At 46.6% G+C, this 18,337-nt stretch overlaps 1 protein-coding gene across 1 annotated transcript in view; it reads right to left on the reverse strand.

Annotated features, from left to right (window-relative positions):
- Nucleotides 1-744: 744 nt before the first annotated feature.
- Nucleotides 745-18,337, reverse strand: part of LOC311231081 (protein kinase C delta type-like) — a 150,478-nt gene continuing 132,885 nt past the window's right edge. Inside the window, exons 14-17 of the mRNA XM_084317565.1 lie at nucleotides 14,608-14,746; nucleotides 11,375-11,563; nucleotides 7,622-7,750; nucleotides 745-1,332 (exon numbers count right to left, since the gene is read on the reverse strand). Coding sequence (XP_084173691.1) covers nucleotides 1,174-1,332; nucleotides 7,622-7,750; nucleotides 11,375-11,563; nucleotides 14,608-14,746 — 616 coding nt within the window. The 3' untranslated portion in view covers nucleotides 745-1,173. The remainder of the gene's footprint in view (nucleotides 1,333-7,621; nucleotides 7,751-11,374; nucleotides 11,564-14,607; nucleotides 14,747-18,337) is intronic.

Genomic DNA, 18,337 nt, shown 5'->3' on the forward strand with positions numbered 1-18,337 from the left:
TGCCAAACTTATTTTCGTTGTACTGTACTTGTGCTGCATGATGACGATACATTTGAATCTTGTTAAAACAGGAGACTTGAGAGTTGATGATTTTTTAATAAGATGTAAAAGATGGAGATGGTAAAAAAAAGAAATAAAAGTACATCCTTAACCCTTTCACTGCCACACGACAAAGGGTTAACCCTTTCACTGCCACACTACAGAAGGTTACCCCTTTACTATCACACTACCGTCAGTACAGTACCGTCAGTAGTGTGATAGTAAAGGGTTAACCTTCTGTAGTGTGGCAGTGAAAGGGTTAGCAGACGAATAAAACACTGATGTATCCAACAATATACATATACATATATACAGCATATCATGAGCCCCACATTTTCCCAGTTAAGATTTATTGTTCATTCATGCCACAATCTGTGACGAGAAACCTGCTATTGCCGTGTTTTTAACGACGCGTTCTTTACACGGCACAGTTCATCCACTGTTCATCTAACCCACAAGCTCTACTCTGACAGTAAAGAGGTACACTGGGGAAAAATAAATCTTCAAATTCATTGACACATGATGATGATGATGTTGTCGTTTTTTTAATATATTTAGCCACACGGCCGCCTCACTCGCGCACACAAACACACACTCGGAGACAGTGACACGGTACCGGTGGGCCACTATGTCTCACTAACCCTAACCCTAACCCTAACCCTCACCCTAACCCTAACCCTAACCCTAACCCTAACCCTAACCCAAACACACACCCTAGACAGACAGTAACTGAGGCACGGTACCGATGTCTCGTCGCTTTGCATCTCGGACTCAATTCGTCCGAACGCTTACTTCCTGGTCTCCCCACACTAAGATAATAATTATAACACGTACAGGCCTCTATCGTCTAGACACCTTCGCATGCACACTAAAACACCATACAACACCCATATATGTACAAGGACCCGTTCCTATAAATTTTTTTTTCAGCCTCGTACATTTCTACAAGTACCAAACGGAGGCCCGCTTGCGCTTAATGTCGCGGCCGCGCGAATACTGACCTGGGAACTGACCTGATCACAACGACAGAACAGACGCCTAAGTGAACCGACCCTATCGCAGTAGTAATGTAACCTTTACGCGTGACCTCTCTCTAACGCCGCCGGGACGCCTCGCGGGGGAGAAGCCCGTCCGTCACTTCTCCAGGAGCTGCTCCATCTGGGAGTTGATGAAGGAGAAGCCGGCGAAGGCCGTCTGGTCCATGGAGTCTATGAAGTGCTTATCGCTGAAGGAGAGGCGGGGCTTCTCACTCAGGAACTCTCTGTCGAAGTTGCTGCAGTCGTTGGGGGCTTTCTGTGACCAGAGGAGACATGAGGGACAGACAACAGGCCATCGTCAGCATATCATATTATAACAGTCGACACAATCTATATTTATATCTATATATATATACATGGCTGGTCAGGAAGGCCAGTAACGTGGTGGGGGTGGAGCTAGACTCTCTGGTGGTGGTGTCAGAGAGGAGGAGCCAGTAACGTGGTGGGGGTGGAGCTAGACTCTCTGGTGGGGGTGGAGCTGGACTCTCTGGTGGGGGTGGAGCTAGACTCTCTGGTGGGGGTGGAGCTAGACTCTGGTGGGGGTGGAGCTGGACTCTCTGGTGGGGGTGGAGCTAGACTCTCTGGTGGGGGTGGAGCTGGACTCTCTGGTGGGGGTGGAGCTAGACTCTCTGGTGGGGGTGGAGCTGGACTCTCTGGTGGGGGTGGAGCTAGACTCTCTGGTGGGGGTGGAGCTGGACTCTCTGGTGGGGGTGGAGCTAGACTCTCTGGTGGGGGTGGAGCTGGACTCTCTGGTGGGGGTGGAGCTAGACTCTCTGGTGGGGGTGGAGCTGGACTCTCTGGTGGTGGTGTCAGAGAGGAGGAGCCAGTAACGTGGTGGGGGTGGAGCTAGACTCTCTGGTGGGGGTGTCAGAGAGGAGGAGCCAGTAACGTGGTGGGGGTGGAGCTAGACTCTCTGGTGGGGGTGGAGCTAGACTCTCTGGTGGGGGTGGAGCTAGACTCTCTGGTGGTGGTGTCAGAGAGGAGGAGCCAGTAACGTGGTGGGGGTGGAGCTAGACTCTCTGGTGGGGGTGTCAGAGAGGAGGAGCCAGTAACGTGGTGGGGGTGGAGCTAGACTCTCTGGTGGGGGTGGAACTAGACTCTCTGGTGGGGGTGGAGCTACTCTCTCTGGTGGGGGTGTCAGATAGGAGGAGCCAGTAACGTGGTGGGGGTGGAGCTAGACTCTCTGGTGGGGGTGTCAGAGAGGAGGAGCCAGTAACGTGGTGGGGGTGGAGCTAGACTCTCTGGTGGGGGTGGAGCTAGACTCTCTGGTGGGGGTGGAGCTACTCTCTCTGGTGGGGGTGTCAGATAGGAGGAGCCAGTAACGTGGTGGGGGCGGAGCTAGACTCTCTGGTGGGGGTGGAGCTAGACTCTCTGGTGGGGGTGGAGCTAGACTCTCTGGTGGGGGTACTCTCTGGTGGGGGTGGAGCTAGACTCTCTGGTGGGGGTGGAGCTTATTTAACAGATTGCAGAATGGGTACAGTACAGTACAGCTCAATACATACAATTGTTAAGGGGTTGGGGTTGGGTTTGGAGATTTACCGGGCCAGTTTCAAATTGCAGTCTCCCGTAGGTGCTCTTTGAGAGTGGTTTTGAAAGTGGGTAGTGATTCACATTCCTTTACAGCTGTGGGTAGGGCGTTCCACATCGATTCTTCTAGGTTCGGCTTGAGAATCATGTTGGCATTCGGGGTCACGCACTTGCTTGGTTTAAATCTTATTTAACTGATAGAACACACTGCCTGGTCTATAATGATTTAACATCCGAGACCCTCCCAGTGCAATGTGGTGTCCCACAAGGCTCTGTCCTGGGCCCTTTGCTATTTTCGATTTACATGCTACCCCTTGGCAATATCATACGCAAATTTGGCATAAACTTTCATTTTTACGCTGATGACACCCAATTATATAGACCTATTAAGCCAAATGATTCCTCCCAATTACAAAATCTTGAGGCCTGCCTGCTTGCCGTCAAAAAGTGGATGTCGCAAAACGTTCTACTCCTTAATGCAGATAAAACTGAGATGTTAATTGTTGGCCCCCCAAACCACAGAGGCCTGTTTCAGGACATCTCCCTCAACTTTGATACTTGTCATGTATCCCAGAGCTCCACCATAAAAAACCTCAGTAATTTTTTATTCCTCCTTCTCATTTAATGCACATATAATTTTTTTTACAAATTGCCTTCTTCCATCTTCGTAATATCGCCAAAATTCGCCCCATTTTAACTCTGGCTGATGCTGAAACCCTGATTCATGCTTTTGTCTCATCACGTCTGGACTACTGTAATGCACTTTTTTCAGGCCTACCTAATTCAAGCATCAAAAATCTTCAACTCGTGGTAAATGCGGCTGCACGTATACTAACTAGAACTAGAAAATTTGATCACATCACACCAGTTTTGTCCGCCCTACACTGGATTCCTATTCAAGCCCGATCTGACTTTAAAGTGCTACTCCTCACCTACAACATTTTAAATGGGCTTGCACCGCTCTATCTATCCTATCTCATCTCCCGATACTCGCCCGCTCGTGCTCTGCGATCACAAAATGCGGGGCTTCTATCGATTCCTAGGGTTAAAAAGAAATCTGCCGGCCACAGAGCCTTTGTCTACCGCGCTCCCTACCTGTGGAACAAATTACCTGCCGTCGTCAGGGGCGCCTGCTCTGTCGAAGCTTTTAAATCCCTGCTTAAGACCCATCTTTTCTCTCTCTCCTTCAACCTACCCTGATCTCACCTGGTCGGGGACTGACCTTTAGATTAATCTGTCTAGTTTAGTTAGGATGCTTTTCTGCAGACATGGGAGAACCTTTTAACCTCTGTCTCTGTCTCAACCGGTCCCATGGAACAGCTTCATACCGCCTTCTGTCTGGCCTGCAGTGCTGAACCTTCTGAGTGACTCCTCCTGCCCCCTCGGGGCATACTCTATCTTTAATCTTTCAAAATGTTCAGTTGCTATCAGCTCTATCTTGATTTTTCTAAATGTACAGTTGCGATTGCATGCACTCATGCACTGTGTTTCACCAACTGTCCGTCTGCAACACTACTATTACTGACATCTAAGAAGGGAGATCCCCCCTTGAATTGGCCCTTCTAAGGTTTCTCTCCTCCACATTGCCTGTGGAGCATTTTTTCCTATTGCTAGGTTTTAGTGAGTTTTTCCTTACCTTCGCGTGGGGTAGGTCTGGGAGTGTTCGCATTTCATTCATTTATTTTAAATTGGTTGGACCTTATGGTGTTCTTGTTTTGTTTCTTGACTTATTGTGATGTTTCTTCTTGACTTGTTTAAAGAAGATGTGTCCTGCCCATGGGGACATTAACGTGTGTTGTCGGGCCTTACAAATACATTTGATTTGATTTGATATGTGGCATAATTGCAAAACGTGTTTAGTCCCTTGTTTGAGCCGAATCTGGGTTTAACATGATTTGTGGAGCTCCCTCTGGTGTTGTGGTCGTGGTATTCACTGACCTTTGGGAAGTATTTTGACATGTACATGGGTACCTTAGTCGTGTAGTGTATCTTGTAGACCAGGCCCATTGCAAGTTGCTATACTCTGTCGTCTACTCTAAGCCATCCTAGGTTGTCAAAGTGGGCAGGGGTGAGGTGGGTTCTAGGAGTAAGGTCAAGCAGTAGTTTGACGAGTTTGTTTTGTGATGTTTGTAATTTAGTTTTTAGCGCCTTTGAGGATCTTTGGTACCATGAGGTGCAAGCATAGTCGTAGTACCCTTGAATGAGTGCTCCTGCCAGAGTCTTCAGGGTATTCTTGTTTACTAGAGAGGAGATCCGGTACAAGAATCTAGTTCGTTGGTTGACTTTTTTTTATTACATTGGATGCCATTTTGTCACAGGAAAGATTTGCCTCCAGGATGGAACCCAGGTATGTAATTTCATCTTTCCTTGTGACAATATTGTCACCCACTGTAACTGAGAAGCCGTCGGTCTTGCTGAGTTTGTTATTTGAACCGAAGAGAATGGACTCTGTTTTGCCCATGTGTAATGATAGTTTGTTGTCGGCGAGCCATATGCAGATTTTGCCTAGTTCAGAGCTGAGGGTTTTTTCAACCTGTAACTTGTTCTTGTCAGAGACCAGCAGGGCTGAGTCGTCCGCGAACAGGAACAAGTTCCAGTACAACCCAAGTACAATCTAAGTACAGTGAGTAAAAATTAGTAAACAGTGAGGTACAAATGCAGACAATGAGGTACAAAACTTTAAGGTAAGGCGCAAATGAGGTATGAATGTAGTGCAAATCTCTTTAATAGATAAATAAATATAAAGTACTGTTAAAGTGTCTAAAGTGAGTGTTAGTTTAAAGTGAGTGTGTGCATGTGGATGTGTGTGCAGTGAGTGTAGATGATGGGCTGTTACATAGTCATTGATCATCCTGATGGCCTGGGGATAGAAGCTCCTTCTGAGTCTCTCTGTGCTTGCCATGAGACTCCGGTATCGCTTGCCTGACCGCAGCAGTTCAAAGAGGCAGTTGTTTGGGTGACTAGAGTCTTTGATTATTCTCTTAGCCTTACCCCTGCAACGCTTGTTACAGATGTCCTGGAGAGGATTCTAGTAAAAGCGTTATCGTTTCTTCCCTGGACTAGCTACTGTTCTCAAATGAAATTTAGATTATTGGTATTATGTTTCATCATGGCGCGCCTCCGTGCTTTGATCGCAACCAACGGAACACGCCACACACACACACCACACACGCCCCGATCGCATGAAGGAATTTTTGGATCAATGCAATATTGATACCATATAGTCCTTACCATGACCAGGATCTGTCCCGAAAAGAATATTCCAATTATCTGATCGCCATTCCAAGTACTGATGTCGATCGTGTTGCCAACGTAATCCAGTAATGAACATGATCCGGGGGGGGGGCCGACCCTCGTCGATGCATGCGTTATAAGCGTTTGGCCTGTCCGACTAGTTAGACCCCGCCCACTGGCCGCAGATCGGCCCACACACCAAGCCACATCGTTTCAAATGGAGTGCAATAGCGGCCGCAAGGCGGCAGACGGCGGTATCGGACTTTTGCGATCTCAGACCCATCCCCAGTGATAACACAGGCTGCCTGCATGTTTTATGAATGTAAATATCGAATAAAAGAAATAACGATGAAAACCCAGGCGGCTGGGTGGCGCAGAGGACATTGTGCTCGTCACCAACGCAAGAGACACCGGGTTTGAATCCGGCTGTCGGCGTTGCCTCCGGCTTGGGCTGGCTGTCATACTAACTCAATTGGCAGAGTTAGCGGGTGGGAAGTCGAAGGGTGGTAGTCTGGTAGTTGTGAACAGCGACTCCTACAGGTCGGTTGGGGCGCCTGCACAGTAAAGTCAGGAAAATGGCGGGGGCAGTGTGAGCCTCCTACACGTTACACCTCACCAAATGAGAGTCCGCGCTGGCAGGTGAAAAGATGTGACAGGCTGCCTCCACATGTATCGGAGGGGACATGTGATGCACGGCTTCTATCCTCCCTACAACTGGCCAGTGGGGGGCATATGCGAGCAACGATCAGGACAGGGGAGGGAGAATTGGCATGAGAGGTAAATTGGGATGGGGAGAAAAAAATCACAGAAAAAAGGAGGAGAAAAAAGTAGAAAAAAAAAAGAAATAACGATGAAAACCCGACTATACTCGGGTTTTCGGGGGTCCTGGCGCTCAACGTTCGGCGAGTTAGTGCTGAAAGTGTTAAGGATCTTCTGACTCACTTTGAACTTCCTTAGGCGCCTAAGGAAGTAGAGGCGTTGCCGTGCCGTGCCGTTGACGAGGTATGACACTCGCCAATTAATATTTAAATCTTTTTATACTTTTTTTAATTACAAATCCGAATGTCAACATTATGAACGAAGCTTCGAACTATTCGGTACAGCCCTATCATGTTTTGATATTGTCAATTATCTCACTTTTACTATCTAGGTGACTTTTACTAGGTGACTAACTCAAATATGCCACCAAAGAAAAAAGGAAAATCGACAGTCGTTTTTTAGTCAAAGGGCAGCAGAGACAAGTGATACAGGGACATAGGTAAGGTCTTACAATGGCGCCTAGTGATTATAACAGTGCAGTTCAGCATTCAGTAACCCATTAGTTATGATATTACATTCTGCTCAGCATAATTTGTATGCAAAATATTGTGGTTCCCTGCTTTAGTCTGTTGACACATTTATATACTTAAATGCTTTTGTAGTCCTGTGTCATACCTAAATGTCATATAAGTTAATTGTATAGAAACAACTCACCAAAAGTGACTATTGCACAACTGATTTGACCAAAAAATCCACAGAGGGGGGGAAACGCCCCCTTCACCCCCCCACCCTCCCCCCTTGCCTTGGCTTTTATTGAAATGACGCCACTCAACACTGTCAAGCCGGAGTTATCCTCTACAAATTGTTCCAGAAACTTGACTTCCAACATGCCGAGCCTGACGATGTATTTACCATCTCCAGATCAAACCCTTCCAAGAATGTATGTGAGTATCACCCCCACTGACCTCACACCGACATGGTCCAGTAATAACAGTACAGGGCTTTGAGTCACGTCTGGAACGTACCACTTTGGGTTTGAAGGGGGGTTCCACCTCCCTCATCTCCAAGGCCGGCCAGTTGATGGTTTTGAAGAAAGTCTGCGTGCGGATATTCCCCACGACGCCCAGCCTGCGAGTGGGGTCTCTCTCAAACAACTGGGGAAGGAGAGAGAGGAGAGGAGAGGTGAGGGAGAGAGGAGGGAGAGGGGAGAGAGGAGAGAGAGGAGAGAGGGGGAAGAGAGGAGAGGGGGAGAGGAGAGGGAGAGAGAGAGAGGAGAGAGGGGAAGAGAGGAGAGGGGGAGGGGAGGAGAGGAGAGGAGAGGAGGAGGAGAGAGAGAGGAGAGGGGGGAGAGGGGAGAGAGGAGAGAGAGGAGAGAGGAGAGAGGGGGAAGAGAGGAGAGGGGAGGAGAGGAGAGGAGAGAGGAGAGAGAGAGGAGAGAGGGGAGAGAGAGGAGAGAGGAGAGGGAGAGGAGAGGAGAGAGAGAGGAGAGAGAGGAGAGGGGGAGAGAGGAGAGAGGAGATGGGAGGAGGGAGAGAGGAGAGAGAGAGGAGAGGGGGGAGAGGGGAGAGAGGAGAGAGAGGAGAGAGAGGAGAGAGGGGGGAAGAGAGGGGATAGGGGAGGGAGAGGAGAGGGAGAGGAGAGAGAGAGAGGGGGGAGAGGGAGAGAGGGAGAGAGAGAGAGAGAGGAGAGGGGGGAAGAGAGGAGAGGGGGAGAGGAGAGGAGAGAGAGAGGAGAGAGAGAGGAGAGGGAGGGGAGGGGAGAGAGGAGAGGGGGAGAGGGGAGAGAGGAGAGAGGAGAGGGGAGGGGAGGGGAGGGAGAGGAGAGGAGAGGAGAGGAGAGGGGGGAGGGGAGAGAGGAGAGAGAGAGGGAGGAGAAGAGGAGAGGAAGAGAGAGAGAAGGAGAGGGGAGGAGAGAGAGAGGAGAGAGAAAGGAGAGGGGAGGAGAGAGGAGAGAGAGGGAGAGAGAGGGGGGAGGAAAGGGGAGGAGAGGAGAGGAGGGAGAGAGGAGAGAGGGGGGAAGAAAGGGGACAACTTTAACTTTATTTAACAGATGGCAGAATGGGTACAAAGGGTTGGGCATCGTTTGGATTTGAACGATTCCGGTTCCGATTCTCCATTTCGATTCCTGTTCTAAACTATTCTCGATTCCGATTCTTTGAGGTGCAGGTCAAAACAGGTCACAGCTTATTTCGCAGGAGATTTTTTGAAAAATCGTAAAAAATTTTCATACTATTCACATTGTCAGTTGACTTGATACAGTTAATTTGGTTGCTGTACTGTAACTAGGGTATTAATTAACAAAGTTAGGAACATTGTCAGTTGACTTGATACAGTTAATTTGGTTGCTGTACTGTAACTAGGGTATTAATTAACAAAGTTAGGAACCGGTTCCTATTAGAACCGGTTCTCTGTGCCCAACCAGTACGGCTCAATACACACAATTGTTAAGGGGAGGCAGACCAGAGAAAGACTTTCATCTTGTTTACATCAGGGTCCCCCATTTTCAATTCATCATGACATTTATGACATACACGACATACAGATATACAGATATATCATGACATTTATGACACAAATCGATCTCTAAACAATGTTTGTATGTCTCCGTAATGGTATGATTCTGGTAGGTTAAGCCACCGTTCGACACAGTTTCTATATCTATCCCACCGTGTCTGTGTACAATCTTGTGCACGTTCTTTCTGAACGGACGTGAGATGCATATAACATCGTTTAGAAACCTTTTTGCGAACTTTAGAAGGTATTTTTTTGTCCATTTTCGTCCGTAACATTACTCTGCGGATGTCATTTGTTGTCACCGGATGGCCGTATCCTTGCAACAAAGAGAGCTGCTATTGGTCGAGCGCAAGATACGTGACCGAACTCGCACCAATTACGTAAAATAAAACTCTGCGGTGACCAAGTATCCGTTCGCGAGGAAAGATCTAGTCCCAACTTGGAGAACTTTTTATTCCTAAATCTACACCAATATATCTTTCACCCAGAGTGAAAATTGCATAGTCCGCCGAGGTGGGAACGGGATGAAACGATACAGCCTTCACCTTACGGCCTATATGGTCCGTGTGCCTGAAATTAATCAAAATATCAAATAAAAGAAATAACGATGAAAGCCAGACTATACTCGGGTTTTCGGGGGTCCTGGCGCTCAACGCATGGCGAGATAACCCGACTATCATCTGGTCTGGCACTGATTGAGTTAATTATAAATTCATTAACTCAATCAGCACCGGAGCGATATGCGTGTGGTGTGGTATGTGTGGTTAAAAGGCCAGCATTCTAAAGTATAGGAATATGTGGCGGTGTTTGCAGGGCTATAACTATATTCTATATTATAGCTATGGATACAATACTATGGCCCATTTGACATTGAGTATCTATCGTTCAATATGTGAAAAAGAAATAATCTTTTCATCCATACATTCCCGTTTTATACCGTGGTGAATATAAGTATGGTTTTAGAGCGGTCTAGGGTAATTCCTGGGAGGCTGGTAATATTACTGCAACGTGTATTATACTAAATGCATGTTACTGACCAGACACTCTGTATCAGTGATGGCTGTTTACTGCAGAGTGGAGGGACTGGGAGACCCATGTTACTGACCAGACACTCTATATCAGTGATGGCTGTTTACTGCAGAGTGGAGGGACTGGGAGACCCATGTTACTGACCAGACACTCTGTATCAGTGATGACTGTTTACTGCAGAGTGGAGGGACTGGGAGACCCATGTTACTGACCAGACACTATATATCAGTAATGACTGTTTACTGCAGAGTGGAGGGACTGGGAGACCCATGTTACTGACCAGACACTATATCAGTGATGACTGTTTACTGCAGAGTGGAGGGACTGGGAGACCCATGTTACTGACCAGACACTATCAGTGATGGCTGTTTACTGCAGAGTGGAGAGACTGGGAGACCCATGTTACTGACCAGACACTCTATATCAGTGATGACTGTTTACTGCAGAGTGGAGGGACTGGGAGATCCATGTTACTGACCAGACACTCTATATCAGTGATGACTGTTTACTGCAGAGTGGAGGGACTGGGAGATCCATGTTACTGACCAGACACTCTATATCAGTGATGGCTGTTTACTGCAGAGTGGAGGGACTGGGAGACCCATGTTACTGACCAGACACTCTATATCAGTGATGACTGTTTACTGCAGAGTGGAGGGACTGAGAGACCCATGTTACTGACCAGACACTCTATATCAGTGATGGCTGTTTACTGCAGAGTGGAGGGACTGGGAGACCCATGTTACTGACCAGACACTATATATCAGTGATGGCTGTTTACTGCAGAGTGGAGGGACTGGGAGATCCATGTTACTGACCAGACACTCTATATCAGTGATGGCTGTTTACTGCAGAGTGGAGGGACTGGGAGACCCATGTTACTGACCAGACACTCTATATCAGTGATGACTGTTTACTGCAGAGCAGGAGGGACTGGGAGACCCATGTTACTGACCAGACACTCTGTATCAGTGATGACTGTTTACTGCAGAGTGGAGGGACTGAGAGACCCATGTTACTGACCAGACACTCTGTATCAGTGATGACTGTTTACTGCAGAGTGGAGGGACTGGGAGACCCATGTTACTGACCAGACACTCTATATCAGTGATGGCTGTTTACTGCAGAGTGGAGGGACTGAGAGACCCATGTTACTGACCAGACACTCTATATCAGTGATGACTGTCAGAATGTAGAGCTATTATTTGAACAAAAGAAAAGTTGAATGGTGCAGACCTTCTCCATCAGGTCCTTGGCCTCCTTGGTGATCCAGCGGGGGAAGTGAGGCGTGTCCATGCGGATGGACTCAAACAGCTCGTCCTCGTCGTCCCCGTGGAACGGAGACTGGCCAATCAGCATCTCGTACAGCAGGACGCCGAACGACCACCAGTCCACTGAGAAGGAGTACTTCTGTCCCAGCAGGATCTGACGGGACGAGATACAAATACATTAACACATGAATAAAATCACCAGTGGTGGAAGAGGTACACGGTTCCTTTACTTTACTTTAGGGTTTGTATGTTTTTATCCCTTCATTTAAAGTCACCATGGTGATCTGTGAGTGCAATGACCGGCCATTGTGGGAATAGGGATAGTCCGGATCTTTGGTCTGGAATACTTGCTAGTAGTATAGATTATATTATATTTATATTATGTTATATATATATTATATATATATATATATATATATATATATATATATATATATATATATATATATATATATATATATATATATTGTGTCGGATATTGCCCCCCGTCCCATGGCTGTGTGAAGGATGGGAGAAGGAGTGGAAGCAGTTGGGAGTGATAGAACACACCTGTGCACCATTGGATCACCCACATCCCACACGCACACACACACACCAGACACACATGGCATAAAACACTGGGACGGATGGAGTGTTGTTGAGAGGAGGTGAGGTAGGAGCTAAGAGAGGTAGTGAGAGGAGAGGTAAAGGTGAGAGGCAGTGAGAGGAGAGGTGAAGGAGAGAGGTAGTGAGAGGAGAGGTGAAGGAGAGAGGTAGTGAGAGGAGAGGTGAAGGTGAGAGGTAGTGAGAGGAGAGGTGAAGGAGAGAGGTAGTGAGAGGAGAGGTGAAGGTGAGAGGTAGTGAGAGGAGAGGTGAAGGAGAGAGGTAGTGAGAGGAGAGGTGAAGGAGAGAGGTAGTGAGAGGAGAGGTGAAGGTGAGAGGTAGTGAGAGGAGAGGTGAAGGTGAGAGGTAGTGAGAGGAGAGGTGAAGGTGAGAGGTAGTGAGAGGAGAGGTGAAGGTGAGAGGTAGTGAGAGGAGAGGTGAAGGTGAGAGGTAGTGAGAGGAGAGGTGAAGGTGAGAGGTAGTGAGAGGAGAGGTGAAGGTGAGAGGTAGTGAGAGGAGAGGTGAAGGTGAGAGGTAGTGAGAGGAGAGGTGAAGGAGAGAGGTAGTGAGAGGAGAGGTGGAGGTGAGAGGTAGTGAGAGGAGAGGTGAAGGTGAGAGGTAGTGAGAGGAGAGGTGAAGGTGAGAGGTAGTGAGAGGAGAGGTGAAGGTGAGAGGTAGTGAGAGGAGAGGTGAAGGTGAGAGGTAGTGAGAGGAGAGGTGACGGTGAGAGGTAGTGAGAGGAGAGGTGAAGGTGAGAGGTAGTGAGAGGAGAGGTGAAGGTGAGAGGTAGTGAGAGGAGAGGTGAAGGTGAGAGGTAGTGAGAGGAGAGGTGAAGGTGAGAGGTAGTGAGAGGAGAGGTGAAGGTGAGAGGTAGTGAGAGGAGAGGTGAAGGTGAGAGGTAGTGAGAGGAGAGGTGAAGGTGAGAGGTAGTGAGAGGAGAGGTGGAGGTGAGAGGTAGTGAGAGGAGAGGTGAAGGTGAGAGGTAGTGAGAGGAGAGGTGAAGGTGAGAGGTAGTGAGAGGAGAGGTGAAGGTGAGAGGTAGTGAGAGGAGAGGTGAAGGTGAGAGGTAGTGAGAGGAGAGGTGAAGGTGAGAGGTAGTGAGAGGAGAGGTGAAGGTGAGAGGTAGTGAGAGGAGAGGTGAAGGTGAAAGGTAGTGAGAGGAGAGGTGAAGGTGAGAGGTGGTGAGAGGAGAGGTGAAGGTGAGAGGTAGTGAGAGGAGAGGTGAAGGTGAGAGGTAGTGAGAGGAGAGGTGAAGGTGAGAGGTAGTGAGAGGAGAGGTGAAGGTGAGAGGTAGTGAGAGGAGAGGTGAAGGTGAGAGGTAGTGAGAGGAGAGGTGAAGGTGAGAGGTAGTGAGAGGAGAGGTGAAGGTGAGAGGTAGTGAGAGGAGAGGTGAAGGCGAGAGGTAGTGAGAGGAGAGGTGAAGGTGAGAGGTAGTGAGAGGAGAGGTGAAGGTGAGAGGTAGTGAGAGGAGAGGTGAAGGTGAGAGGTAGTGAGAGGAGAGGTGAAGGTGAGAGGTAGTGAGAGGAGAGGTGACGGTGAGAGGTAGTGAGAGGAGAGGTGAAGGTGAGAGGTAGTGAGAGGAGGTGAAGGTGAGAGGTAGTGAGAGGAGAGGTGAATGTGAGAGGTAGTGAGAGGAGAGGTGAAGGAGAGAGGTAGTGAGAGGAGAGGTGAAGGAGAGAGGTAGTGAGAGGAGAGGTGGAGGTGAGAGGTAGTGAGAGGAGAGGTGAAGGTGAGAGGTAGTGAGAGGAGAGGTGAAGGTGAGAGGTAGTGAGAGGAGAGGTGAAGGTGAGAGGTAGTGAGAGGAGAGGTGAAGGTGAGAGGTAGTGAGAGGAGAGGTGAAGGTGAGAGGTAGTGAGAGGAGAGGTGAAGGTGAGATGTAGTGAGAGGAGAGGTGAAGGCGAGAAGGTGTTCTTTGCGTACTGGACCCTGGACTGGCTGAGAAACCCCCTTGTGTACTGACCCTGGACCGGAAGACAACTCTGAGTAGTGAACAATCCCTTCTTTTGTACGAGAGCCTGATACGTTTTTTGACCCTGGACTGTTTTTGGATTACCCTATTGCCCATTGGACTTGTGCTGTTAAACAATAAATATCATTTATTTATTGAAATTGTGCTTGTGTGGACATTGAACTAGTTTGTTTTGCTCCGTGTCGAGCTTGAACACCACCAGGCTCGTCACAATATTTATAGTACAGTACAACGAAAAGACTCAGTAATACAAATGTATATATTTTATACCCAGTTTATTCCCTCTATTGCCCTTTACTGTTACATTTGCACTCTGGTTGGACGCCAAACCTCTTTTCGTTGTACTGTACTTGTGCTGCATGATGATGACAATACATCTGAATCTAATCTAATCTAATCTAGCCCAGTTTTTACAGCAGCTACGTTCCAATGTTATTCCAAAGCAAAGGGAGAAGGTCTCGTACTGTACCTCCGGTTAGGGTTAGGGTTAGAAGGTCTCGTACTGTACCTCCGGTTAGGGTTAGAAGGTCTCGTACTGTACCTCCGGTTAGGGTTAGAAGGTCTCGTACTGTACCTCCGGTTAGGGTTAGGGTTAGAATGTCTCGTACTGTACCTCCGGTTAGGGTTAGGGTTAGAAGGTCTCGTACCTCCGGGGCGATGTAGTCCGGGGTTCCGCAGAAGGTGGTGGCGTGGTTCTCTCCGAACACGTTCTCCTTGCACATGCCGAAGTCCGCAATCTTTATGTGCCCCTCGTGGTTCAGCATCACGTTGTCCAACTTCAGGTCCCTGCGGAGAAGAGGACGGTCAACACGTCTCACTGGAAAGAAAGTGGCGATTCACGGTAGATTATGATAATTGAATTGTATTAATGCTTAATGTGTGTTTCAAGTTTCAAGTTGTGTTTTATTTGTCACATAAGGTACATGTACATTCCAGTGAAATGCTTGGTTCTGTATGAGCCTCCTGACATAAAGACCAAACACTATACAAAATATACAATATACAAAACTAAAGTACAAATATGAGGTAGAGATGTAATGCAAATCTTTTAGTAATAAAGATAAAATATGGTGTAGTGTTAAAAAGTGTTTAAAATGTCTATGTGAATGTTTAAAGTGAGTGTGTGCATGTGGATGTGTGTGCAATGAGTGTAGATGGATGGGTTGATGATGTTACATGCTGCTGCGGTCAGGCAAGCGATACCGGAGTCTTAAGGCGAGCACAGAAATACTCAGAAAAAGCTTCTATCCCCAGGCCATCAGGCTGCTAAACGAACAATAACACTATGTAACAACCATCAAATGCACACAGCACACACATCCACACGCACACACTCACTTTAAACGGGCAACTCACTGCAGCACCCACTTTACACACTTTAGAACAGGGGTTCTCAACCTTTCTGCTGCCAAGGCACCCCTGTGTTCAATAAAATATTCCAGGGCACCCCTACATACGATAAAGACTTTTTCGGTCCTGTCTTTTTTGCTACAATGATGATACAATGATTCTTTATTTGCCGTGCTGTCGTTGAGATGTTTTGTTGTTTGTTTGTCTTTGTTGCTTGTTGGTGAATCTGCAAATATGAATTGCCCCACGCGGGATCAATAAAGTTGTCTGAATCTGATGACAAAAGTGCTTGCTTTCAAAATAATGTTTATTTAAGAAAAAACTGAAAATCATGTATTTTTTTTTTAATACAGAAAAGGATCACTAAAGTGCTATCTGTTGCAGCTGCACTGTTCTCCATAAAAATAGCATATTTGGATAAGTTTGACAATTTCTCAAAAACAGAAAATCATGTATTTTTTTTAAATACAGAAAAGGATCACCAAGTTACCATTTCTCAAAAAATATAAATAAATACAGAAAATAAGCACTCGTTCACTCAGTGGACATTTCTAGCTCAATGCGAGGTCCGCTGCTGCTGGCTAATAATACGGTCAATACGTGGGGAGATCTTTGACAAGGCAACACGCATGTCATCATCAAGGCTCAACTTGGCCCTATATTTTGTTTTCAGAGCTGTCATGGATGAAAAGCCAGCTTCACACAGATATGTGGGGCTGAATGGTATCAACACCTTAACTGCAGCATCATGAGATACTTGGTACTCAGCACCACACTCTGAAACTAGCTCTCCAGGTGGTATCAGATGAGATTTCAATGAGTTCTTCCAAGAGTTTGGATGGAGATGTGTCAGGAAGCTTTGTCTCAATGTTGTCTGTAAAGTCTTTTTTTATCCAGAGTGACTTAATGATTTTCAGATTTTTTGAAATGGTCAAACTTATCCAAATATGGTATTTTCATGGAAAACAGTGCAGCTGCATCAGATAGCACTTTAGGGATAATTTTCTGTAATCCAAAAAATAATTTGGATTCACTATAAAGTGCCTGTTCACTATAAAGTGCCACGTTTTGATATATTGAGCTTTAAACTTTAAGTACATTTTTTGGAACACGCAACCTAAAACACCTTCCTCTCCCAAACCGTTCCTGCAATTGTTTTATGTTGCATGATGATCATGGATACATTTATTATGTATTGTATTTTTTATGTTTAAATATCAACATAATCTGTCTGTCCACCCTCAGTACATTTACTATCAATATAATATAGTAGTCTGACTTCATCATATATTTTCAAACGCACACACATAGAGGGAGAATGCCCCCCCCCCCCCTCCTTCCCAGTCCTCCTTCCAAGTCCCCACCCTGCTGTTCTCTGTCGCTCTGAACAGGGCTTGTTGTTAGCTTATGCTAAAGGGACATTCATTCCGGTCTTAAACACAACGTGGCCACAAAGGAATGGCAAGTATTGCAAAGCATGTTATATGCATTTGACCCGTTGCGGAATAAAACAGCAGGGATTTGTTTTGGGTCGCAAAAACACTATCCTTGCTGTGTTTCAATGTCCGCGTTCCAGATCCAGAGTACGCTACTACTGCCAGCTGAGCTGAGAGACGCTAAGCTCACTGCTCAGCCTTCTGTGTTGAGATGCATCCTTATTGGCTGTGTGCTGTAGAACGGATATGAGTCACGACACCACGGAGTTTCAAAATAAGAGTATCATAATGACCTAAATGTTGCTAGCTTTCGGAGCCTAGTTATTTAGCTGGAGCTGCGCGTGGGCAGAAATGAGACCCGCTATAGGATTTTCAAAATAAGACTGTTGTCATTCTATATTTTTAAAGAACATTGCCAGGCATCTCGCGGAACCCCTGGCAGCTCTCCGCGGAACCCCTGTGTGCCGGGGAACCCCTGTTGAGAACCGCTGCTTTAGAACACCTAAACACACTTTACACTTTATATTTATTGGTAAAGGATTTGCACTACAACTCGCACACCTTACTGTAAATTGTACCTAAATTGTACCTCATCCCATTTCTGCTCTGCACTATATAGTATTGTATATTAGTACATTGCATAGTATATTGTATATTGTATGGTAACTCAGTTACTTCTATTCTGCATCGAACATTGTACATATGTCTATACTGAACACTGTGACCTCATTTTTCACTTCTATTTTACATGCTATACTATTTTTATTTTTATTTCATACTATCTTGTCTAGCACAGTCTCTGGAGCGAAACAGTAAGAAGCATTTTGTATAAAAGTATTCTGTACTTCTGTATGACAACTATTAAAGAAACTTGAACTACATAGAGTCGTTGAGCATCCTGATGGCCTGGGGATAGAAGCTCCTTCTGAGTCTCTCTGTACTGGCCATGAGACTCCGGTAGCGCTTGCCTGACCGCAGCAGTGCAAAGAGGCAGTTGTTTGGGTGTCCATTAGGGATGGGCAAAACTCTATTAATTATTCAATTACTATTCCAATACTCATCTACCCCCCCCCCCCCCCCCCCTCCAATCCAACAGACTGCTAGCTAGCGAGCTGTACCCAGCCTACGGTGTAACAGTTAATAGGGTCCCCTTAGGGCTGGGTGATATGGCCAAAAATGATATCGCGATAACGATATAATAATGTTATCATATCACGCGAGATCGATAATTATCAATATTGTTATAAGTATAAAAAAAGATGTATGTTTATTTTGCAGCAATTCTTTGTCGTTGCTGCCATCTTTAGTGTTACATCCCCTCACACTCCAGTTCTCAGGCTGCAGCTGGTTTGAAAGCGAAAGTAAACCGGCTTCTCTGCTGGCTGTGGCTCCAGGGGAGTTGAACAGTTCTGGCTCTGCTAGTTTCTTTTCTATCTTTTGGTGCTTTTTTGGTGGACAAACCACCGCACATGTGCACCGTGACTCGTGACTGGAGTCTAGCTCTGCTAGCACACATAGCCTACTGTGTACATACGGTTTCAAACTGTATTTTAAATTAGAAAGCAAACAAAATAAATGGACAAGAGACAAA

Source organism: Notolepis coatsorum, assembly GCF_963971535.1.
Source record: "Notolepis coatsorum genome assembly, chromosome: 6".
Classification (NCBI taxonomy): Eukaryota; Metazoa; Chordata; class Actinopteri; order Aulopiformes; family Paralepididae; genus Notolepis; species Notolepis coatsorum.